Source organism: Triplophysa dalaica, chromosome 10 (assembly GCF_015846415.1).
Source record: "Triplophysa dalaica isolate WHDGS20190420 chromosome 10, ASM1584641v1, whole genome shotgun sequence".
NCBI lineage: Eukaryota > Metazoa > Chordata > Actinopteri > Cypriniformes > Nemacheilidae > Triplophysa > Triplophysa dalaica.
Genome location: NC_079551.1, coordinates 5892324 through 5918573, shown reverse-complemented (window position 1 = coordinate 5918573; position 26250 = coordinate 5892324). Strand labels below are relative to the sequence as shown.

Sequence of the window (26250 nt, the reverse complement as noted above, 5' to 3'; positions counted from 1 at the left end):
CTTACCTATGAGAATGAAAGATAATAGTTATTGTAGTTGAACACAAATATGCTTATTTGCATTAGGGCTCAGATTCAAATCCAGTCAGTGAAAATGTGTGTCTTGACATAGGGGTAAAGGTTAAGTACACATGATCAAACCGCAAACTGTTTGCATTAGGGATGAGTCGTTGTAAAGTGGCCATATCATCCCAGGATAATCAGTTGTGCAGTTCAACTATACATGCAACTCTACAAAGGGCGATCATAAAATACGACAATGAAAACAAAGGGGCTTTTTTGTCAAAATGTTGGACAATGCGTTTGGCAATCAAGACACAACTTGTTTTGCTCCCAATGTACCAAATACTGTTTCAATAAATGTTGACCAAAGATAAAAAAAAATGCTTCATATATAGGAAATTAGTAAACCTGCTTAAGTGCTTATTTTACATAAAATCGCAGATAACAAAAAAAAGTATCGCAAGGACAAAGAGACGGCCCATAACCAGAGAAAACAGGTCAGGACCTATTTTCCAATAAGACGGGTGGAGGTTAAAATCGAAATCTGATCCCGGTCCACTGTGGGCCACAGACTCCCAAAGCTTCATATATAGACAATATGTAGCCTTTATGCTTTTCTAACATCGCATTTGATTACTAAACAATGGCCAATGCTCCAGAAAATGATCCATTAGGTCATCCACTGCTAAATTTACATATGTAACCAACACCAGGTTCAGACAGCAACACCCTTCCATTGAAGTCCTGCATTATTTCAACCACACTAGCTGTAGTAGTTTATGCAATACATGAATCCAGCGTCGGAGATTTTGTGGTGTGGCGAGTAGACAAACAGATTCACATCATTGTAAAACATTAAAGATTTTGTTCAGTTCAGACTATTGCTCATCTACATCTGAATGAAAAAAATGGATGAATCTGGTCTTACAGGATCGGGATGCAGAATAAGACATGGACCGTTCCACAGCTAGTCAAAAAGGGAAACGTGTTATTTGCATGTTTAGATTCAAATCTTAAGGTTTCATCTCATACAGACACCGAATTCAATGTTCAAATTTAGAGAAGGCGCCACATCAATTACAGCGCTACAAAGATTCGTCTTTAATGGGTTTTTGTAATTATAACATTACAGAGAACTGGACTTACAGTAAAAAAAATACTATAACACAATAATTCACAGTAAAAGCAAAAGATAGTAAATCAAGACAAATGTCCTCTGATATCTTATACATACACACATCCAAAAGAATGGTTCTGTGTCTGAAATGTAGCTGGCTTTTCAAACATCTCATTGACATAACGTATCTATATATTGCAAAGTGAGATACGATAAGAGGCATTCAAAACCAACATAAGAAGCTTTCTTGGAATATGAGGTGGCCGATCATGTCACAAGCAAATCGCAAATGGTCCACCTACTTTGCAAATGCAAACGCAAACGCAGCGCTAAACATTCCACCTTAAGAAAAGTTGAATAAAAACAGCCGTTTCTGTTGGTTCTTTGTAGGATGCTTTGAATAAGTTTGCGTGGATTGTTTGTTTTGTTTTGGTGTTGTTACCATATCAGCATTTCCAGGAATTCCCATCTTCGGTGTCGCAGTGAATCCCATGTCATGGATTCTGACTTCTGACTTCTGACACGATGACTTCTCCAGTACGCCATGTCAAAATTCAGACATAGAACTATGAAAGTGTATTTTCCCTGAAAACTTACATAACCATACAGTTATGGAAAACGCTGATAAATAATTCACAACATTAGCTGGGAACATTTAAAAGGATCAACAAAAGTTTTCGTCAAACACACACCCAGGTTCTGATGGCACAGTACTTAGTTATTAGATTAAATTTGATCTCAGCCAAGCTACAAAAACTCCGGCCACATCATAATGAAATTCTATTACACAATTATCCATTTTTCAAGTCATCATAATTTGATCACTCAAACTGCTAGGAAGCACACAATGGAATGACTTCATCTAACACATTCCGGCTCAAGATTCATTTTACAACTTTTACGATATGCTTACCAAATAAACAGACTATAATTAATACATTAGATCCCATCAGTCTGACTAGCAAACGTTAGCATCTTGTTGCGTCACAATGCAAATTATAGTCGGTTTGTTCACAAATATCGCAAGTAACCAATAAGCAAACGTTACTGCCACTGTTTACGTTTCATACGTAGCATTCCAGAGGTTTCAACCTAATTTAGAAAAACAGTGATAGAAAGATGCCAGATGCCAGATGCCTATGCGGATAGGAAGACGGAATTTCCTGGTTATACGTGTGGTACTTCTTCTATGGAGCATAGGAGTTTCTGTGAGAGAGCGCCCTCTGGCTTTCGGATGCAGCTGCATTCAACAGTATTTCACTGACAAACTGCACATAAAACCTCGCAGACAACCGCCAAATCGCGTGCGGTTTCTTTTCGATTAATCGTGCAGCCCTAGTAGGTAACATCTGATCTTGCAACCAACAAGAATGAAAAACATCCGTAGACATTCCCTAAACAAAAAGGACCAGTGAAAATTACGTGAAAAAATCTTCACGTAATGTACTTTTCAGAAAACTAAAAATCTTAAAACTGCTCAGAACGCAGACAGAACCTTATAATTCCAAGGTGGCCAAGTCTTTAAAACCCCGGTGAATCAAAACGTAACCATTATCATTAAAGTCTTAATTTCGAGCAGCTGCAGGTAAGTGTCCTACTGTGTGCTCTGGTTCAGAGACACGATAGCACAGAGCTGATCGTTTGCGCGATCATAAAAATGAAAAAAAACATTAAATGGAAAACACATATGGAAGAGATCTGACATCGCAGCCTTGATGACTAAAGGAGAAGACAAACGCCATTGTCACTCACCAACGTAAATAACAAGCTTCAAATGACACATCACTGGTATCACTTATCTTCCGGTTCTTTTCGATAGACTTATACACCACTGTGATTATTACGCTGTTAAATGAAGCTTTGACAGGCTGATTGTGTGCTGTAAACTAAACGCTATTGGTTATTTTAGAAGGGGGTGGGGTCACTCGATATGTCTAGGGCTCTCTGCATTTTACGGTTTAAATAACGTCAACAAATCAAATAATGCTGCGTGTTCCAAGGCATTGCGGTGGCCCTTTAAAGAGTCAACTAATGCAACCTCCCGTATAATTTACGTCCATCACAGAGTCAAATGAGAGAGACAGCAACAATGGAACATTCCAGACCATGACAATAACATTCTAGAACATACGAGTTAAAGTAATAGTTTAAAAATTCAGATGAACTATAACTTCAAATTCGATATTCTGAAAACATTCAATCGTAGATACATCAAACTATACAACACAATCAGCGTACATTTAAAGGAACTTTATCTTGATCTACACACCCAGCTGAAATAATCCCCGCAGAGGCCTGCTGTCAGACAGACTGTCAAGAGAGAATTTCCTGTACGCAAAATGCATTCTGACAGATTGACCCCACATTTCACACACTACAGTATCCATGTAATGGTGGGAAGATTGATCAAGCTACGTTTCGGCAACGTTTGATGTTACAATGCCGTTGTTGACCTTATCTTTGAGATACTGCCACAACTCAGTTTATATCCGTTTCGAATCTGTATTCGCTATATATACTCTAATGTAAATCTTTGGTATTTTTTTATATTTACCCTACAATAGGAAGGTTACAACGTTGCAGATGTTGTTACATCATTCCTTGTAGGTGTGCGATGAATGCTGATGGCTGAACCATGCGGGCCTATCTTAAGGTGTGAAAAACTAAAGAGATCGTTCTTGACTTCAGGAAGGCCAATGTCGATCATCTTCTGCTGATCGTTAAGACTCTTGGCGTTTTTTGATTGGATGAGAGTGATGTCATTGGCATGTATGCTGAATGGAACTGATAGGTGAAGGTGCGACCCATCAGTGATGATGTCATCACCCCCGCGAAGCTGTTTCCATAAAACACCTTTGCTTAACCAACACAACAAGCAGACGTTTGTTGTTTTATGTAGAAATGCCTGATTGGAATAACACCCCCGGGCCCCCTTTACACAACACACATTTCCGTTTTACAAACTGTAAACAAACTTCTGCATAAAGCTGCTTTTGTGCTCCTTCACGAGGACTAAAATAAGAGGGTCTTTTGAAATACAGTACAGGAGGGTAGTGTGAAACGCAGTTAAAAAGCATGTTAAAGCAGCCACCGCTGGCAAAGCGACCTGGAATTCACAAAGGGAGTACAAAAGGAAAAATCCAAGGTCAACTGCTATTCAGTGATACCAGAGATTAGATTCTTGATTTACACTGTAATGATCTATTTACAGAAGGTACGTGTGGGACTTTGAACAACCGCAGAGAGAGAACAGATGTTATACAGTAACAGCACATACCGCAATAAAAATCTTTTGTCTTCCACTTTTCTCGAAAAGTAAAGCTCTTCATTTAGTTTCTGCTACAACATAAATGATACAGATTGTTTACCCAACTCCTTCCCGGGAAGTCAATTCCGTTTCAATATGAATTGAAGTTTCCCAAGGCAAGCACCAATAACACTATTGCTCATACTTAGGGTTACGGATTTAAGCAAAGCATTTGAGAAATTACCCAGTTTTGCGAATAAGATCAGCACAGACATGTCTGACCTTTTATCTTTTGCTAGGACTTGAGAACAAACGCACCGATGTTACAATAAAACACTAGCAAACGTTATTAAATTATGCACAGTGCTCTGTGAAATCCAATGATCCGAAGTTAGACAGTGATATATGACCCAGAAAATTATTAGAACGGCTCGTTATTCTTCATATTCAATAAAACCACGAAATGCCAAGGTATTACATATTACGCTCACATTTTTATTATATTATAATATTATGCCCTATAGGTAAAACAGCTGACTAATGGATTAACACATACATTTTCAAACACAGGTCTTTAACCACTAAACACTGTAAAAAAATCACATAACAAATGGATTATGTTCTGGCAGAAAATTACCAGTACATTTCCCCTTTATTTAACTGACATTTCCATTAATGCTACAATGTAAAATACAGGTAAAACAACTGTAAAAAAAAAAAGAATAAATCCCTTCATATCTATACAGTATATTTTGCACTATTTTTACAGATCTATTTTTGAGTGTACCGTGCCTCCGTAAAAATGACACAAGTTTACCAAAACCAGATCAAACCCATAACAGGTTCAGATGTAGTTTAAGGGTTTGGGTCCTGAACTGGCAACACAAAAGTTGCAGGTTTGAGCACGAAACCTCAGATTATTATATTGATCTTTGCAAAAAAAGCAATATGCTTAATGGTATTAAACTCACATTCAGTACCACGGTACTGAAAGATTACCGTATTCATATACTATGCCAATCCTTAAATCACGGTGTTGCTATATGTTTATTGATAAATATAACATAAAATATAATGAAGATCTATAAATCCTAAACTCATAATACCCCTAGTCACCCCTTACTTTTATTTCAAAATCACAATAGTTTTACTACAAATACAATGGTTTCGAATATCAATCAAATATAGTTTTACTACGATTTTACAACAAATACCACTGTTATACTATGATTACTGTATTAAAACCATGGTTTTAAATAAACAGACTCAACCACTTTTTTTATCAACACTATAATACTAGTCTAGGACAATTGTATACTTTGAAATAATTTAATAAGTACAATATAAACGACACTGTTACACAAAAATGGTTGTCATTCAATATCGTGGTACGCTACAGTATGTGTCAAAGTACCATGGTATAGACACCGCGGTACCGTTACACCACTTCCCTATCAAGGTTATCTATGAAATTATCATGAAACCGTCCCAAAAAACTGCCTGGAGGTACAGTAATAAATGCGTTTTAAGATAATAACGGTAACGTCAAAGTACACATTAAGACATGCTGTATAACAAACTGGCGTGTGTGTTCCGCAGTGGACTGCGTCGCACTAAACGCGCCCCGCTCCTATTTCCTGCGTTTTTAAAACGCATGTCATGCGAATACTCACCCGTTTAATCGTTGAATGTGGTGATATGGATGGAAAACGGTGTAAAACGACGTTCCTGTGGATCCAGGCACCTGACAAACCTCGCTCGGTATGTTTGGTTTCTCCCTCTGATCATATTCAACACAAAGAGCGTCGAGAAGTACAGGACACGGTAGGGAGCGTCACGATTTCAACTGTCAACGTGAAAACGTAGAATAAAAACACCAAGGATCCCTAACTCTGTAGCAGAGACCATCTCGTTTGTGATTCATTACAGGCAAAGTGCGACACTAGACGGCACAAACGCGAAGTGCAAAAGTGAGGATTTGGTCAAACAGAACCGTGTTTGTTTAGATAATCCGTTCGGCGATGTGTTTAAGAGCCACGGACGATGCAAAACTGGAGGCCGTTTTAATCCGCGATTTCTTTACTTTTGTTTAACAAAGCCATACAAAAATAATGATTACTTTTTATTTATTCATATAAACAATTAAAAAGGGGTTTAAACGCATATACTGATGTTTTACTCAAGTTAAATTCCGATAAAAAGTCCTTGAGTGTGTCTTTATTTTCCTCATTTGCATATAAACGCTAACTTCACGCTTTGCCTTTAGTTGTGACGCTCAATGTTGACTTCAACGAACGAACGCTATTGGAGCATTCTTTTGGACGTGCTGCCATCTATTGGACGTTTGTGAAATTGCAGCCAAAGCGATCACGATTTATATTTATTGTTCAATAAATATATGTGACCCTGGATCACTAAGTCTTAAGTAGCACGGGAACATTTGTAGTAAAAGACAAAAAAAACCTTTTATGGGTCAAAATTAGCATTTTTCTTTAATGCCAAAAATCAGTAGGATATTAAGAAAAGATCATGTTCCATGACGATATTTAAAATACCTTAAATATATAAAAACTTATTTTTTGAGAGTGGATGGCCTGCAACAGTGCCCCAGATTAACTTCAAAGGTAATTTTCTCAATATTTAGATTTTTTTATTTAGTTTTAAACCTTTAAATCTTATTTATTCAGCTTTCAGAAATCTCAATTTCTAAAAATTTACCCATAAGACTGATTTTGTTGTCCAGGGACACATATATATTTCATTTCATATCTATTTCAAAACATATCTATTATAAAACAGAGCAGCCCTAAATATATATATTTATTTATATATATATATATATATATATATAGATAGATAGATAGATAGATAGATAGATAGATAGATAGATAGATAGATAGATAGATAGTGTTGGTTATGCAAATGTTTTAATAATGAAGCATGCTCAAGCGGAGACACTTGAACTTCGAGATGAATTCAACTTAAACAGAAGTGCTCTTAAAATTCAACCATTCAAAAAAGGTCATGAACACATTTTAGGTCTGACAAAACACAACTATTATTTTATGTTCAAAACTAATCATATTTCATACCAAAACTATACATTGCCAACGGTGCCTTTGGAACGTAACGGCTGAAAATAAATAAATATTGGTTTTCATTTCTGCATTTGTGAACAAAGACATTCAATTCTTACAGCTCTGATATGCCGTTGCTCTAAAATTATTTCCCTCCTACTCTAACAGGTGACTATCTCGACTACTTCTGCGATATAATAACACATTTCATGGGAAATTACAGCCCTGTCTTCTGACGTCCTACCATCATGTGCGTAACACTGTGGTTGTTTCTTCCATGCAAACACCTAACGTAGAATTCATTGCTAGCTTGAGCTTGAGCAGCAGAGTTACGTACCAACTGTAGTTTTCTGAGGGTGGCTTTTGAGACTTCAGCCAACAATGCATTGCAATAGTCAATTCGGGAAAAAAAAATGTTAATTAACTTTTGAGCAACAGAAAATGTCAACATGGGGTGTAATCTGGCAATATATCTGAGATAAAATAGGAGACTTTTACATGTGTGCTTGTGTTTACGAACGTGAAGACCAAATGTTAAGTTAGCATCAAATATCACCCCCAAATTTGTTATTTATTTTGAAACTGTATAACTTTAAGGTTCAGAAGCAATGAGCATCACTTCAGTCTTATCACTGACAGAGAAAGACAGAGAAAATTCTCAAACATTTTTGAATCTTAGAGATACAGTGTGAAAGAAAAGAATCAGCTTCATTAACATCAGATTTTGAAAGTGTGTATATCTGGGTGTCATCTGCATAAAAATGAATATTAAAACCAAGAGACATCAGAATTTGGCCAAGAGGTCAAATGTACATACTAAATAGTAAAGGCCCCAAAATTGAACCCTGAGGAACACCCGATTTAACCACACCACCCTCAGATCTGCAATTATCCAACACAGCAAATTTATTTGCGGTCTGAAGAAAAGACTTAAACTGGTTTAGAGCAGAGTCAGAGACACCAAAGAATAAGTTATAAGCTCTCTAAGTGAGCAAACTACAATGATCAACAGTGTCCAAAGCGGCACTGAGATTGAGAAGAATCTAAATTGAAAGACAACCAGATTCAGAAGCAATTAACAAATAATTTGTGACCTTAACCAAAGCTAATAAGTACTGTGCATTATACGGAAGCCAGATTGAAGGGGCTTCAATTAACAGTAAGTTGAGACAGCAATTGAGAAGCAACAATTTGCTCAAAAATGTTTGCAGAAGAAAGTGGAGATCTGATTTTTTAGGTTCTCAAAATCAATGCTATTAGGTTTTGGTACAGGAGTTTCAGCAGTAATTTTAAGTGCTGCTTACACAACACCCGTAGACAGGTAGTCATTTATAGTTCTCAAAACAACAGGACATAAGGATTCAAAACATGACTGAAACAGAAAGTATGTGCTCCTTTGTAAATTAACTTGAATGTAGTGAGATTTAACATAAAATTCATTACTAAGCATAGTTCTTGTTTATTTAAGTACTTTGCATCAACACAGCCATAATAGTTGGCATGGCAAAAGAAAAGAACAGGAGAAAGACCTGTGATATTAAAAGATCTCACTTGGGATTTGGCTTTACAATGAGACTGCAAACACGACATTGTTAAGCGGCACAAAAAAGTAATATAGAAACTCAACTGTGAAATCGAAAATTTGGCTCCGACCGTCTGTTCCCATAACAACCCCACTGATGATTATGGATGTACAGCAAAACAGGTTCAGGTTCTGTAGCATGTTTACATTTAATAAACAATTCAAATAAATAACTTGTGCACTTTCTCGTCACACGTCTGATTCACATTTCATATTGTTTCAGAATGTTCTTTTATCATGCTTGGTTTAGTGGAAAGAAGGTTGTTACATGCACAGATGTGTTTCTGTGCTACTCTGCTTCATTCAACACATTCAAGTTTTGTTATTCCTGCAACACATGGACCTTATTAGTGGTTATTGCTTTCTTTCTACTTTTGCTTTTTTCACTCATAGAAGCCAGTACGCAATATGTTTTATCTAGTCAAAAGCTTTAAACAGATTTGTGTTCTGCTTCCTTTGATCTAAATGCACTTTGTTTGGAGCACACCACCTAAACTATTTTGCATCCTGCTCACAATATCAGTCGTGATATTTACAGTAATATCAACTAATAATGCACATTCAAAAAAGACCTTTCCAAGATAATTATTTTCCAAGATAATATTTTCATAAACAGTCAGTGCAGTATGCATATCTCCCTATTTAAAAAACAAGTGTGTATACTGTGCAGTCTAAGCAGTATAGAAGCATTCTGTTCAACTGTGTCTTTTAAATGAGGTTGGTTTTTAGCAGTGACATGAAGCGGATTGGATACAGCAGTCAAGCGCTTGTCTGGGATGGATGAATAAACCAAATGACTAAGATTCAAATGAAAGGATGTCAATATGAGCCACTGCCCAGAATGCAGAGGAGGCTGCAAAATCCCAAATAAAAGGAGTCCGGCATAAAAGAGGATTTAGACATGGACATGAGAAAGAGGGAACTTTTTGAAGTTTTGATATTTTGAAGGGAGTCTATTCAGAGCAGAGATTTCAACCTCACAAGACCGATTCAGAATAAGAAATATAGAAAAGAAAATGGGTGATGGCTTGAATGGAGGTCTGTTTGAAACCGATAACCAGTGTGGTTAAGGTGAAATTTTCTGCCGTGCTCTGAAGTCGCCCTCAGATTGCTTCCAAATTTTACTGTGTTTTTTCTCTCTCTCTTTCCCTCTCTCTGCTTTGCTCTCAGCAATATTCAACTTGGAGGCATTTTTCAGGATTGTGATCTTCTCATAAAGGCCTTTTTTCAGATATTTACATGCCAAATTTGCAACTGTGGCATCATGTCATCATTTTTACATTATAAAACACTCACAAACACCCACAGTCTCTTGCTAACAACACTAGACATTTCTCGTCTGTACAGGGTCATTCGCACATCTGTTGTACAGCAAACACACAAAGGCATGAAGTGTAAATTCTGACATTTAGATTTCTCTTTATATTCAAAACCAGCAGGTTTGGAGTCAAAAAGCATTTGCATATTTTTTAGTGTTGGATGTGGGGTTCACGCACTGATCATTTTAATGAATTTTATCCTCCAAACAAAAAGTATTTTGTATCTTTATGGTGTTTAGTAATTGTGTAATAAACATTGCTGAAAAGCTTCAAAACAGTTTGCATTGTAAACAGAAGGAGTGCAGATAACGTGTTTTTAAGCGAAATGCCAAATAGTATACCTATGCTTTATCTAAAGATCTCACTTTACAGAGGAAAATGGAGATGTAACGAGATGAATCTCCACACATCCGCCATCTCGAGCTCAACTCAAAGGTGACTGCAGTGGCGTTAGTTAGTTTTTAAAAGTGGTGGGAACAAAGATGACAAAAACAATACTTGACGGAGTTATCATGTATAGTGGGCGATCCGTTTATTGCCTACTCCACTTTTCGACTTCAGGTCAGGATGTAGTTTCCAAACTTTCATTTTGGGAGGTTCACCTGGCTGTTGCGGTGCATTACAATTAAAAACTGTTTATTCCTATGAATAAAAACGTCAATTGTTTATTGCTTTACGCGTTTTTATGCTTGGACACAGGATGCAAAAGCAAGCGACTCTTTCTCTGTTTGAACCAGGTCAATCCCTTTATCCACAGCAGAAACTTAACACTCCTACGTGCTTTTGCACAGCTGTGGGTCTGGCTGTCTTTTATTGCAGACATATACTGCCTACATATTCAATTAAACCGCCCATCATGTCTACCACGCGCGTCGCCGTGCTAAGGAACTGTGTGGTGCGTCAAAGCGCACGTGCGCACCCGCGTTGGAAATAAACCTTGGGGAATATAAAGTAACACTTTATTTCCTATTAAAATATTAGAGGAACGAAACATTTCAAACGGGTTTTAGTGGGGAAAAGGTCTTAAACCTGAAGCCATCCTTTGCGTTATAGTGCGTCTGTAGGGCGCGGGGGGAGAGCGCGGCTATCCGAGTTGAGTCTTAAAGGGTAACTTCTTTCAAAATTAGTATTTTTATCAGTGTGATATTTTTTCAAAGACTTCATGAAGGGGTTTGCGTCATTTTTTTGCGTAGCTGAGATTATTTGCGTGAAACGCATATCGTGTTTTTTGGGGACCTGTTAACTGTCTTTCATAAATGGGTTTGAAATATTTGTTTGATATTTATGTGATAAGTAATAATGTAATGAAGTAATAAATAATGACATTTTTGACTGATTATACTAAACAAAATCTTGTGGCGCGATGTTGCTATGGTTACTTCCTTGCGATCAGAAACTTTTTGGGTTGTTGTATAAAAATGTTATCTGCTAAAAAAAATTAATAATAAAAGAACTACAGTAAAGTAAAAAAATTATATAATACTCAACTTAAACAGATGCAAGAGAGAGATTTCAGCCAGAATCATTTGGATTTACGCAAAGTTGCGCATTCTCTGGAATATCTTGCGTATAGTCATTCTTTAACAATACAAGATCTCAGGGTTCCTCCCCTGGGTTGTGGATTTGCGCAGAGGTACAGCATCAATCTCGCTAGTGTAACGGTTTAAAGGACTCTGTTTCACCATGTGTTGATATTACTCCACGTTTTGGCAGACTTTGAGTTAATTCTCCAGAATAAAACGATGGATGTACACGATCCGCGCACAGTGCGTTTTACGCACTGACAGACACTGTGACCACCACCGAGATGTGTCTATTTAATCAGAAACGGAAGATTCAAGAAGATTAATTTATAAGTATAAAAGTATTTGACGAGCTGTAAAACATCAAAATGTGGATAACTGCGCTTTGGATATTTGAAGTCTTGCCTTGTATTTTAGTTAAAGCACAGGTAAGAGAAATCTTTTATGAATCGTTACACTAAATGTTAATGCGTAATGATGTATATTGTAAACTAAAAATAAATTTCGAAGTACTGGTATTTTGCATTGTGTACTTGGTATTTTAAGTATGAGCTTTGTTATTTAAAGTAACTTAGAAAAACGATCGTTTTAACGTTTTCTTATTGTTCGACAGATCTATTTACTTTCATAATAAAATGAGATGTTAAATTGTTGAAAATGTTATTTTAAAGAATTGTATATCTCTGACAATACAACCAGGAGAATTTGTATACAGCATTGATATGCTGAATGAGAACTTAAGGTATTTATTTGTGTAAAGTAGTCCTCACCTTATAAACATAAAACAATTCATCATTGACAAAACACTGTGATTTCAAACCTCTACATGATACAGGTTCAGCAATTGAGAAAGAAGCCAAAATCTCTATAGCTAGTTGTTTATAACTTTTTGAAACCTTAAAATCTTCTTTTGTGACCCCTTTCATCTGATTTTTGTTTGTGGCCAGCATGTGGACCCTGAGGTGGGCTTAACAGCTCAGGAACAAGTCCTCCTGTTGTACGACATCAAACTCCAGTGCCTTCAGAACATTCAGAACACAACCCTTCTGGTAAGACCTCATCTGTGGATTTCCCTCTCTATTTCTCTTAAACCAACACTGGTGTGATGTTCAGTAGCATTTGCATGTAAATATTGGGGCATCGAGATGAAAGGGACTCATTCAGACATCAACACATGAATGTCCCTTATTGATTCGTTTATTTGTCAAAGCCTTTTAAATATGAACTCTGATGCAAATTATGGAACAGACAGTCACATCTGAATCTGTTCAGAGGAATTATTCAACACAATCTGAATCCAAAACACATTCACTTTTTGATGCAATTCAACAGAATCTTGGGTTTTTGTGGTCGGCTAAAATGTTTAACGTATAATTCATAGTACACTATCAGCATTTCTTATCTGAGTAAACAATAGATTTGAAGTATTTGGCGCATCAATCTTTTGTTTTAATGACGCACGCTTTAAACTGGCAATGATTTCACAAGTTTGTGCCAAACCTGATGATCCAAACATCTCAGGTTTGAAAACGTTCCAGAAATGTTTGTTTTAGATGCGAGGAAATCAGGAGCTAACATGGTCCAAAATTGGCTTCAAAATATGTTATGCATCTCTACGTTGCTGTCCTCACTCGAAGGATGATTGGATACACTGACGGTCATCGATCGTGGTCGTTATCGATTTACAGTCACCTTTAAAGTTGTCCGTATTTAATTATAACAACGCCCGCAGGCTCACTGTCATCTGATCTCATCGGATTGATTTTTACAGTTAATGACAAAATGATGGTCACAGTTTATTCAAAGCAAATACGCAGCTGTCCTGCGGCTTAGTCGTTGAAGGGTATCCAAGCATTGTGTGTTTAAATACTCAGTTTGTAGTGGATGGACAGGATCTCACTCAAATCTGACCTAGAACACCATCACCATTCATCTGAGGTTGCTTTTAGTGAAGTCACAGATTGCAATTGTATTAGAACCTATGAGTCATTGTGTTGTTGTGTTTACAAGATGACGCATGATGTTTTCCAGAACAGTTTTCCTGTTTATCATCCGCACGTTACCCGATTGTGTGACCAGGCATGGTGAAGTAAGATTCCGTCTGTCGACTCATATGATTCGGAATTAGGATGCTGAGGCAGGTGCGACAGCGGAACTTTGCAAATGATTGGACCACAAATGAGTGATCAGAACTTGGACGATGAGAGAGAATGAGATGGGTTTGCATGCCCGCATTCTGTCCGACTGAAATGCAGTTAGTGTCTGATAATCTCACACATGGCTGTATCATATCAGAAGGGTTTCCAACTAAGTGATGGTGAAGAGCAGGTAAACGGTGAGAGTGGTAGGGTGTTCTGGGTAAATGCTAAGCGTTAGCCACGGTGTGTTTTTTTAGCCCGAGTCAAGGGTTTGTTTCTCCTTTATTAAATGGGGAAAATCTAGTTTTTTATTAGATTACTTAATGGCATACATTTACAGTTTATTAGTCTACAAGTTTTGCCTCTCTGTCGTGATCTCTGATGGAAGCATAAAATTGCAGTTTAATTTATACCTATGTTACTGACGTCTTATCTAACTTTTGTGAATGGTAGTTTGAAGAAAGTTTTAGAATTTTTCCATGAGTTTGCTTAAAAAAGAGTCAACAAGTCCCCTTTCAATATTTCATTGCTGAAACCTTGCATGTCCAAATTGGCTGTTTTTCAGGAAATGGAAAAAACACTGCTTTTAAAAATATTAAATATGTTGTTGACAAGTACTTTTGAACAATTTTTAGTGGTTAGATATTTTAAAAACCCAATGACAAACATAAAGAGTGACTTTATGGAGACTTCCAAATATGGAGACTAGAGGTTTCAAATGGACAGCAGTGAATTGATTTTTTTAATCCTTTGTTTATTTTACTGTGAAAGTCCTGTCAGAATGGTCTTTTGAACGTGTTTTTAATTCATTTTTGTGTTTTTTTCACAATAGCTGAATCTTCAGAAACATTGTAAACATGAAAGCTATATATTTTCATTTGTTTTAAGACATTTGCCAATCGTTATTACAGGAAATGAGACTGAATGCTGTCGCTAACATTTTCCATGACAACTGTCTGAACATTTTAATACTCCAACAGGTGTTAATAATCCAGCTCTAATGCAAGGACATAATGAATACAAATCCATTGTTATTTTGTGGGCTCACCAGAGGAAGATTTAATTGCTTTGGGGTTTGCCGTTTCATAGTTTAGGAAAGTTCCCTGTTATGTGTTCTCTTGGCATACATGTCTCCCAAGATTCCTTAGAAAAGGAAAAATCGATGAAAAATATTGACACGCTTTAAAGCAATCATACAGTACAGTAAAACAGTCACAGAGTGTGAAACATTGACCTGATGGTTTTTATCTAAGGGATGATAGAAGTTGGCATTATAGATGTTACAAGACTGACAAGGCTAGACTGAATTGACCTTCATGGTTCCCACTTTCACTCTAAATAAAGCCTCTGAATGAATAGCATCACGTTATTGTAGCGCCATGGATCCTGTCTCCTCCTTTGAGGGAATTGACCGGTCGCTGAGTTCTTCCATACAAGGACCTTGCCCTTTTCCCACACTTTTTTGCGGGGGTCGGATCAATGTTTGACGGAACGCTTGCGCTTAAGATCAAGACCCGAAAAAGGATTAAATCAATGAACACGAGGGAAAGGTGAACGAGCCATAAGACATATTTATTATTTTACGAAATGTAAGTGCTACGACAAAAGCACCGTCTTAAAAATACCTCCAGGACATTGCCACTTAAAGTGAAGTTCTTATTATGTGTTACCAAATTTTAAACTTAAAGGAGAATGTAGATGGAAAGGTTTTGATTTTTTTTCTTTATTTAGGACAAGCATTTGGACCACATATGGCATGTCATTATTAAACACATTGTTCAAGAATAAATAAAAGCTTTATTGCTCAGAGACTATGCAGTTTTAGTTTATTTAAAGTCGCAATCCCTAACTTTTGCCTCTATATTGCCTTATTTGTTTGAAAGAAAAAATGGGGTATAGTACTTTTACGTTGGTTGAAAGTTGGCTTACTACTGTGAAATGAACACTTGATGTCCTTAATTTTTGTTTTACCAAAAATTATGGATTGCAGCTTTAGATATAATTTTTTTATTTGTGCTTTGTTGTGATCTTGTTTTACACATTGTGTACGCAGATGAAGTATGTTCTCCAGGATGGGATGGACTGGTTTGTTGGCCCCAGGGTTCTCCGGGAACACTCACCAAAATTTCATGCCCCAGCTATGTCTATGACTTCAACCACAATGGTACATTTCACAGATGCCTTCGAAATCGATCATGGTTTGAATTTCTGATTGAACAGTCTTTCATCTTCTCTTAGGGTTTGTGTACCGTCAATGCGACTTGAATGGATCGTGGGTCTTGTTGAAGAACAGGACTTGGGGCAACTATTCAGACTGCCTACGCTTTCTGGCTCCTGGCATTGGAAAAGGCAAAGTAAGTAAAGATTATAGTAGACGCAATTTGGTGGCAATGCTCCAACGATAAGGTATCAATCTGGATGTCTTAAATGCAAACTTTGTATTTACAGACATTATGCAATTTATACAGATTCAAATGCCACTGGTTTATAAAATTTTCGTGATCAACGGGGACTGGTGAAAGTTAGCTGTCAATCATTTGATGACTCATAAACCTTAATGACAAACAACTTTTTTTTGTTTTTAGAGGGACTTCTTTGAACGGCTACACATCATGTACACGGTCGGCTACGCCGTGTCGTTCAGCTCCTTGCTAGTCGCCATTTTCATCATCGGATACTTCAGGTAAGTAAACACTGAGGGTGTTTTCTCACCCAGCGGATTTCGGATTTACAACCCTGCACAGTGTGCTAAAATAGTACACTTGTTCACGTACAAGTACTTGGTGTTCAAGAGATTGGGCAGGAGGAATCAGACAGTCTGGAGTCTTCTTCTTTAAAGATCTTCAGATGGTAAATTAACTGAAGGGTTCCCTGAAGATTATCGCCTGTTACCGAACAACTTGTTCTTTGCTTTTATTAATTAAAGCAGTTTTTTGGTAGTCTTGACCCAGCTAGAAAATTGTCGAAATGAGGTTCACACCATGTTGCGAATTTGTTGGTTTTATTGGGGTTGAAGAATGTAGAAAATACTTTTTGTGAAGGGATTGTGAAACTGGTTGGAACCAGAGGATAGACAGAGGGTCAAATCCTATTGTGCTTTTGCAATTCCAGTTTATTGTATCAGCACCTACACGCAATATAAGAAATTCTTGATGTTTAAGCCCGTATCCTAGCATTAATTCTCGATCTCTGTATCTCCCCCCTAAGGCGTCTACATTGCACTCGAAACTACATCCACATGCATCTATTTGTGTCCTTCATGCTCCGCGCGGTCAGCATCTTCATAAAAGACAGGGTGGTTTACGCCAACGGCGTGCTGCAGGAGTACGACACCATGCTGATGGACAACATCAGCACCGTCTCCATCTCTCCCCTCGACAAGACTCAGTATGTGAGTGTGCCGAGTTAAACCCGGTTAATGAGTTTCATTTCAGATTCATTACTTTGAAACGTGCCGTTGAGGCTAACCGAGCTAGCTATTTAATTAGTTCGCGTTAACTTAAATTAAGTTAACTTTTGCTGGCTTTGGATAGTATTTGTGGATGTTCACTTGAGACTTATTGAGTCATTAAAGTTTCTTCGTTCTTGATGAGTCCCTGTTGCGCACCTTGGAGACCGTGATGCTAGTTACGATTTCTGACATACGCACAATGAAAGAAAAGAAGTAATGTGTATATTTTAATTTACCAAAACTTAAAATCAACTTTAGATTAATTATAAAAGATTAAGGATTTCCGATTGGATGAATACTCATGATTTGACATTTCTGATTGGCCGCATCCTTTGCATTTCCAGGTTGGCTGTAAGATTACCGTCCTCTTCTTCATCTACTTCCTAGCCACCAACTACTACTGGATCCTAGTGGAGGGCTTGTATCTACACAGCCTCATCTTCATGGCGTTCTTCTCCGACTCCAAGTATCTGTGGGGTTTTACCCTCATAGGCTGGGGTGAGTTTATTGATGTCACAGTGTATTAAGATGAGCTGTTGTTTTTCTCCGCAGCGTTGTATACTTTGTCCTGCCCAGGTGCAGCGTGCAATTTCACAGCTTGTTATGATAATCTTGACGTGAGGTTTCTGTTATGTCCGTTTCCCTGAATCGCTGCCATTTCCATTTTCTTTTCTTTGAGGTGGTATGACTTATTTTCAGCCTTGTTTGTTCCGAGTTTAAGTCTGATGACTAATAATCGGTAGGCGAGTAAGAAGTGTGAAATGCAAATACTTTTGGGAAGGTCAGAGAGTTTTTCTCACTTTAAAGCTGAATGATAAACTGTGGAGTCATGAACGCAAATGGTCCCGGACTACAACGGCAAAATAATCTGCATTAGTGATATAATGATGTTCAATTTCAATCCAAAAGCCAAAATGTGTTTTTATTCATGCTGATGCGGGTTAAGTAAAGTGCAGTTTGTAAAAACAACTTCAGATTCAACCAATGATGTGTATTTGGGGCGGGGCTAGCGGTTTGTATGACCAATGGTGCACTTGTTGGGGGGATATGTTCACATCCCCCCTTTAAATTCTAAAGACCATCTTCACAAAACGACAACTGCACTTCTCGTCTCATATCTTGAGGCTTTTAATTTTCTCTGATTTGTTCAGTCAACGATTAATAGGGAGAATTAAGGATGGTGTTGTTTCTGTAAAACAGAAAAACATGTTTTTGTGCACGTTTGGTGCATTAAAGCTAAAAAAATCCTATCACCTTCTAAATTGTCACTCCGCAGGTGTGCCAGCGCTCTTCGTATCCACCTGGGCTGTCGTCAGGGCAACGCTCGCAGACGTGAGGTGAGCTTTGTCTGATGATGCTCTTCACCTTACCTTCAGTCATGAGTCTGGCTTGGGTGTAATACATTTGTGTACCTTTTAGTGTAACACCATTTTTTGTACACAGCTGGACAGAACTGTTATTGTAGACAAACCCTAGTCCCAACCATTCATCTTATACTATCTTCCGGCTGTTTAGTTACAAAGTACTTTGTCTCTTTATAAGCCCTTTTCTTCTTGGAGATGTCCCCACACAGATACGTGCACATGCATTCATGGCCAGTTTAAATTTGGGGCCTCCGGAAATTCAAGATCTCCCATTCACTTCAAATAACATTTCTCTTCAACTCTCTCGAAGGTGCTGGGAGCTCAGCGCTGGAAATGTTAAATGGATATACCAGGTTCCCATCTTGACAGCAATTGGGGTGAGTCGCCCGCTAGTCTCACAACAGACTCCAGCTTACACGAAAAGTATTTCATTATAGAAGAACAAGCATCTTAAATACAGCGCTAACCCCTGGATTCAACGCGTTTTCCACATGATGCTCACTTAAGAGGCTGTCAGCGTCCTTTTATCCAGCGAGTCGATTTGGATTGCGTTGACACGCGGTCACCAAACGAGATCGACCGCTTTCATACGCGGGATATATTTATCTGGTGAATTTGGCAGATGGAGACATTATGCTGTTAATTATTAGCTTTGTCGAGCACAAACGGTTCTCTTGCTAATGGAGCTCTGATTTAAAGAAGCAATGAAGCATTTCACGGCAGAAAAGCTGTAATTATGATGTGACAGAACACTAATGCGTGTTTTGTATTCGTCAACTTAAATTAGGAACAAAAACACAGACATGTTTGGACATGAGCGTTTTTAACGGATAATCTTTGGATATTGACCACAATGTCCGAACATGGTTAAATTATCTGCTATCATTTTCTTTATGAAAATTCTTTATGGCCACTTTTGGATCTTTGGAAAGTGAACTAAGTGAACTTGTTTTAAGTTTTCACAATTGTTTGATTGTTATTATTGATTTTTTTATTTTATCTGATTAGATTTTTGTATTATTCATTTTTTATTGATATTTTATTTACATTTATTTATTTATTGTATGTTATTTTATTTATTTATTTTGTTTAATTTGTGCATTATATATGTGAATTAAACAACAATCTGTTTTTTTGTAGACATTATTCTATTCTATTCTATTAAGTCTATTACATTTTAAATATCACGTTCAGAAAAAAATGGTGACGCAAATTCCTTTTTAAACATTTTTGGAGTGAAATGACCAATGTCGTGCTAAGGTTAGATTCATACAGTAGGTATTTTATGATTTCCAAATGCTTACAATTAAATAATCCTGACAAAAACAGCTTGCTCTGAAATGATTCAAAGTAGAAGTGATATTTGCTTTGATTGTTTTGTATCCTTCAAATGTCATGTCTCATTTCATCTCAAGCTGGTTCGTCTGACACTGTCTCCTTGGTAACCAAGATCAGTAACTTTTGAAGACTTCATCGTTGGTTCTGGCAAATATGAAACCATAACTGGCATTATTCATGAACAGATTAGATCGATCATATTCTCATTATGCATATTTTAAATAGTTTATAATTATTTACAACCTTTCATAATGGATTTTCATATTTTGACAGAGCACTTTAGGTCTGAAGACAAACAAATTAAATAAGAATTTATTATTGAAATAATAAATAAAGTACCCTCTTAGTGAAAGATATAATAAAAAATGTTGAAATTTATCAACAATTTATCTTTCTTGCAGCTGAATTTTCTTCTGTTTGTGAATATCGTACGAGTCCTGGCCACCAAGATCCGTGAAACGAATGCGGGGAGGTACGACACACGCAAACAGTACAGGTGAGTGCTAGAAATTACCGTTACACTGTCCTGACCTTATGATAAGGTTTGCGCTGTACGGTATCGACTCAAATCAAATCGTGATGGTAAACAAATCATATATGTGTTGTTGTATAAAATAAGCTGTCATATCTGCTCGGGTTTACGTGATGAACTTCATACCACCCCATTCTGTTGCTCCCTAATTTGTTTTGTTCGGACTTCTCTTGTGAGTTACTGTGTATCAGAGAGTGCTGTAATTTGACAGAGAGCGAATAGAAGACAGGAAACAAAGAGAGACATTTGAAGTAGTTGAGAGAGACAGAAGTGTGCTACCATGATACTACTTTCATTTAAAGTCTCCCTCTGGGTTTAAACTCATAGTGTCTCTTCATCTAATAGCTCGAGAGTGTGACAAACATTAATGTATCTACCGAGATCCTCTTATATACTGTAACTACCTGCTGCCGATAGTAATTATAATAATATTATTTGTTTTGCTTTGAGACATAGTTCTGCTCAATCATAATCGAAACAAGTTGATCTTTTCTGAAGAAGTTGCAATTGCAGAAATAGCTGTATTGCGTTGTGGTTGCTAGCGTGTTGCTAGGGCATTACTAGGTGTCTTTAAATATATGCATTAGCAAAGTGACTCACAGTGAATTAAAGGTCCACTTTTTATGTTCCACAACTGTAGTACTGCTGCTAGTTGAAAAAAAAACAATTGAGTTAAAGTTTTGTTGAACACTTTGCTAATGTGTTATAAGTGGTTTCTAGGGTGTTAGGTGTTTTTTTGTGTGGTTGTTAGAACATTAGTGTGTTAGTTAGTTTGCTTGTATTTTATGGTTGGTTGCTAGGGCGTAAGCATGTTCTAGGTTGCTATGATGGCATAAGGTGTGTTGTGGATAGTTGCTTGGGCATTGGCAGGGTTTTGCAAGTGTTTTCTGTGTGGATTCTAGGACATCACCCTGATAGCACACATACATCTAGGAGACGTCTATTTTACATTGCATTTGCACCTGCAAGATGTATTTTTTGCTATCTGGGTAGTGCGTTCTGGGTGGTTGTCAGGGCTTTAGTAAAGCTAGTGTGTTGTGGGTGGTTGCTAGAGTGATGGTAGGTGTTTACACGTGTTTTCTGTGTGGTTGCTAGGGCAATTTGTGTTCTGGGTGGTTGCTAAGGCATTGATGTGTTCTGGTTGGTTGGCAGGGCTTTAGTAAATAATTGCTAATGTGTTGTTGGTGGTTGCTTGTCACGAAACGTAATGAGAGAGAACCCAAATGCAGGCAGCGGTATGGGGTAACAAAAGATTTTAATAAACACAAAACAAAAACCCACAATGGGGTAAAATACAGGGGATAAACGAAGACAGCCAAACAGGAACGTAAAACTCACGGAGGGAAAACCAATTGCAACAAAATCAACAAGGATCACAAAACAGGAACAGAGCACTGGAAATGAACGCTGGGACACAGCGTATGGATAACTCCTTGGAACAAGAGTTCAGACAGGCAAACAGACATCAAAGATTCCAGTATGTACAAAAACAAACGAGCACAGGACAGAGAATACAAGGGCATTAAATAGGGAGACGAACAAAGGATAATTAACAATAGGCAGGTGTGGGTAATGAAACACTCAAGGGAAGCTAACGAGGAGACGAGAGGGGCGGGGCCATAGACGAGACACGAGAAGGAGCATGACAGCCAATATCTAAGCCATGCCATGTCCTTCCCACACAAAACCCTAGACTTAGTCATGACTCCGCTGCAAGAATAAGAATAAACATGACATGATAGCGGAATCATGACAGTTGCTAATGCAATGCTAATCATGCAAATGTGTTTTGGGTGGTTCTCGTGTTGTTGCTAGGTGTTTACTAGTGGGTGGTCGCTAAGGAATTAGTGTGTTCTGGGTGGTTAGGGCATTGGTAAGCTCCAAGGTGTTTTCTAGTGTGTTGTGGGTGGTTGCTAGAGTGAAATTGACGTTAATATGCATCCAGTCAATTTTTTGATTCAACGTTATTGTCATTATGCAGAATGCAAGAATAAGCAAATGAAATGCACATAAGAGATATGCACAGACATAGATACATTACACCAAGATTAAACATACAGTTTATCAGAAGCACTGGAGGGTATTTTAACTCTACTGGGGTTTTATAACCTCGTGTGAAATTTTAAGCAGGCAGTTAGTCATTAATGACTTTCCAGATGAAGGAGCACAGTCGCTCTTTTTTACTTTTAATGAGAGTGCTCTGAACTTAAAGTAATTAAGCGGTTTGCATTTCACTACATCTCATGTCATCACAGATTTGCTGTTTCTTTTGCTGTCCGAACCTTCCATAACCTTTCATCCGACCATATCAAAACAGACTTTAAACTGGACTCAACTGGCCATATTTTACTTGAGTAATTATCTGTGAGAAAGACTTTTGGCTCTAATTTCACTCCATAATTGTCTTCTTCGCATTTTTTTTTGATGTTGAAATATTATTTTCTATTATTTTCTGTCGCTCTACAGGAAGCTGGCGAAATCCACGCTAGTCTTGGTTCTGGTTTTCGGTGTGCATTATATTGTGTTTGTGGGCATGCCGCACACGTTCACTGGTCTTGGTTGGGAGCTCAGAATGTACTGTGAACTCTTCTTTAATTCTTTCCAGGTAAGTCACGTGACTCCCGCTGATCAATCAATGAATCCGTCGTGAGGGGGGGATTTTTTTAATTTTCTAATGCTGACTTTGCCTTCCATTTCTAATTTCCATTTAATTGCTTTGCTGGCATGACAAACAACTAATAATTTGTATTGCAAGCACATTCGCAACTTGCCAGCAACTGTGGACAGTTAGACAATTTTAAAATGGGATCAATAAAGTGTTTGTCTGTTAAAATCTGTCACTACTTGATACCTTCCTTCTAAACTAATATACAAAATGATAGTAAAAGCTGGAAATGAAAAACTATGGTGAATTTACAATAAACAAACGTCTAACTTGCTCTGAATATCACGTGTAGGATGGTTGCCTAATGTGTGATCAGCGTCTTGTGTGTGTCGTGATAGGTTGTGTTTCCACTTGTCTTTCTCACTGGTGTGTGTTGCTCTGTTTCAGGGATTTTTCGTGTCCATTATCTACTGCTACTGCAATGGAGAGGTGAATATAAAACTACACTGAACTCATGCAACACTTCCACTCATTCATAGTCAAGACGGCTGTGTTGTTTCTGACAATGCACCTGGGATATATTCCATCAAGATGGAGTATTAAAACAGTAAACTTTCATTCTGAAATCTCAATATCACCTTGAAGATTCAATGCAATGTTCTGACATATGCAAATGTAAACCTTAAGGTGTTTGTTTAAAATTTACTGTCATTTCTTTCTGTTCCTCCTCAGGTCCAGACTGAAATCCGTAAAATGTGGCTCCGCTGGACGCTCGCGTTTGACTGGAAAGGTCCTGTAGCTCTGGCTAACTATCGCTACGGCTCGGTTCTGAACAGCAGCGGCACCAGCGTCCAGTCCCAGCTGACCTCTGTCACCCGCAGCTCCGCCCTCCTTACCAGCAGGGTGTACCGCTGTGGAGGCCGACCCAACGTCACCTCTTTCGTACACGCCACACACATACACACCACCTTGCCAGGTTACGTCTTCAGTAACTCGGATATCGAGAGCATACCGCCTTCGATTCTCGAAGAGATCGATGAAGACGTCAAACAGATCGATTACATCGCCCTCAAAGAGCACGGTAAAGGACATGACGTCACTATACGACAGGAAGCCCTAAGCATTTGTTTCGAGGAGAGCGAACAAAGTACGAATGATGTTACGCTTGGGGAAGCTAGTGGGGATACTAACGATGTCATAAAGAGGGACGATAATATCAAACCTACAGAAAACGGCAAAGGCGGGGACGACAAGCACTCTTTATCGTTTAGATACGACAGTTTAGATCAGGATAGTGAGGAAGTGCTCTAAAATGTGTTCAGATGGTAAAAATTCCACAAGACTTCAATAAAAACTTGAAAATTTTATAGAACGTCGCAGAATGCCAGTCACAGTGATTCGTACGATATAATGCATGAGATGTTCGGTTGACCTTGTGTCACATATGTGGAAATTTGTGTTGACGTCGTTCGCCGTTTTCTGGACTTTTCCAGTTAGCATGATTTGACTGGTGTGCGAAATCGCTTTTGTGGTTAAGTTTGTTAAGCTGTTTATGCGTAAATATTCGCTAAAGTGTCACGTGTATGTTGTATTGTATTTTTTGTGTGATTAAATTGTTTGTTTAAAGGAGTGAGCTTTTTTTTTTTTAAAACATAGGCAGAATGTTTGTGAGAAACGTACTTCGCCGTATTGTGACAATTTTCGCAAAAATAAGTTTTTACAAATTATTTGATCTTTCAGCTGCAATCTGTGATTCTGCGTCTTTATCGCTGTCTGTTTTTGGAACATGAAATTGCAGGTTACTTCACGTAATTACATTTACGTTGGTTGAATTCAAATTACGTCAGACTGACATTTACAAAGAAATCCGTTTTGAACACTTATTGTAAATTAACTAGATCAATAACTGATTTTTGTTTCTTTTTAACCAAAGTTAAGGGTCGCAGCTTTAAACAAGTTCACTTGGACCTACTTAGCATGCACGTTTCAATTGTACAAAATGTATCTTCAACTTTTTTTTATTTAAAAATAGTTTCTTATATTGGTTTCTTTTTTGAGCATTGCTGTTTCATAAAAAGGTGTAATAAAGGCACTTAAATGTACATTTACTGACATTTGAAAATTAATTTCACAGCGACTGCGAGTTATCATTACATCATTAGAAAAACTTGACCTTTAAAATATCTCAGTAATTTTAGAATGTTATTACGTTATAGCTATATTTAAAAATACCAACAGACTAGACATGTGGAAAAACTGCAGATGCAGTAGAAACGTACCAACGTAAATGTTTTTCCTGAATAGTTGAATCAAGTTGAAATCCTAATTAAACGGAAGTGTTTACCATGTGTTACCCCTCAGAACGCCACTAATGTGTCTTGACCCTGATCTTAAATTGACAGCAGATATGTGCCCGTATAGCTATTACAATTACATAACCTTCCTCAACCGGCTGCTGTTGAATCACAAATTCATTCAATCTCCCTAATGCTATTTCAAACAACTTTCTTTCCTCATCTGAACACAAAAGAAGATATTTTGAAAAATGTTGGCAACCAAACAAAATTGAACCCCATTGACTTCCATATGAACACAAAATTTCACAAAAGATCTTCTGTGTTCAAAAGTGAATGAAACAAACACTCTCCTGAATTTCTGTAGACTCAGATTTGTCAAGATACAATATAAACTTGATTTCTCATCTAACTTTTCCATCTATTGTTTTTTGTTTTATAACATTCTTACTGAATGCAAATGCTTTCATTTGAGTTGTTGAATTTCGATTGACACTACTATGATTCAAACCGAGAATCCATTCTTTCAGTCCAATCTGTTCAATTGTCCCAATTATGACTCTTAACAAATATTGAATTATCTCCCGTGGACCAGCAAGGGACGCCTCGGCCTTTTGTACACCGTTTTCACAAGCGATGTCTTTTCATCGAGGGAAATGTA

At 37.5% G+C, this 26250-nt stretch overlaps 2 protein-coding genes across 2 annotated transcripts in view; one reads left to right on the top strand and one right to left on the bottom strand.

The window, feature by feature from the left end:
* The window catches only part of mgat5 (alpha-1,6-mannosylglycoprotein 6-beta-N-acetylglucosaminyltransferase), a 50167-nt gene extending 43654 nt beyond the window's left edge, over nt 1–6513 (bottom strand). Inside the window, exon 1 of the mRNA XM_056758295.1 lies at nt 6040–6513. The gene's annotated coding sequence lies outside the window, so the exon portion shown is untranslated. The remainder of the gene's footprint in view (nt 1–6039) is intronic.
* Nucleotides 6514–11998: 5485 nt separating this feature from the next.
* Nucleotides 11999–24918, top strand: pth2rb (parathyroid hormone 2 receptor b). Its single transcript, XM_056759143.1, is given in 14 exon segments — nt 11999–12295; nt 12815–12893; nt 12896–12916; nt 16059–16169; nt 16244–16359; nt 16591–16688; nt 17213–17396; nt 17801–17954; nt 18733–18793; nt 19131–19197; nt 20560–20654; nt 23157–23295; nt 23743–23784; nt 24028–24918. Coding segments are annotated over 14 exon segments (1806 nt in total). The 5' UTR covers nt 11999–12235; the 3' UTR covers nt 24607–24918.
* The last annotated feature ends 1332 nt before the right edge of the window (nt 24919–26250 follow it).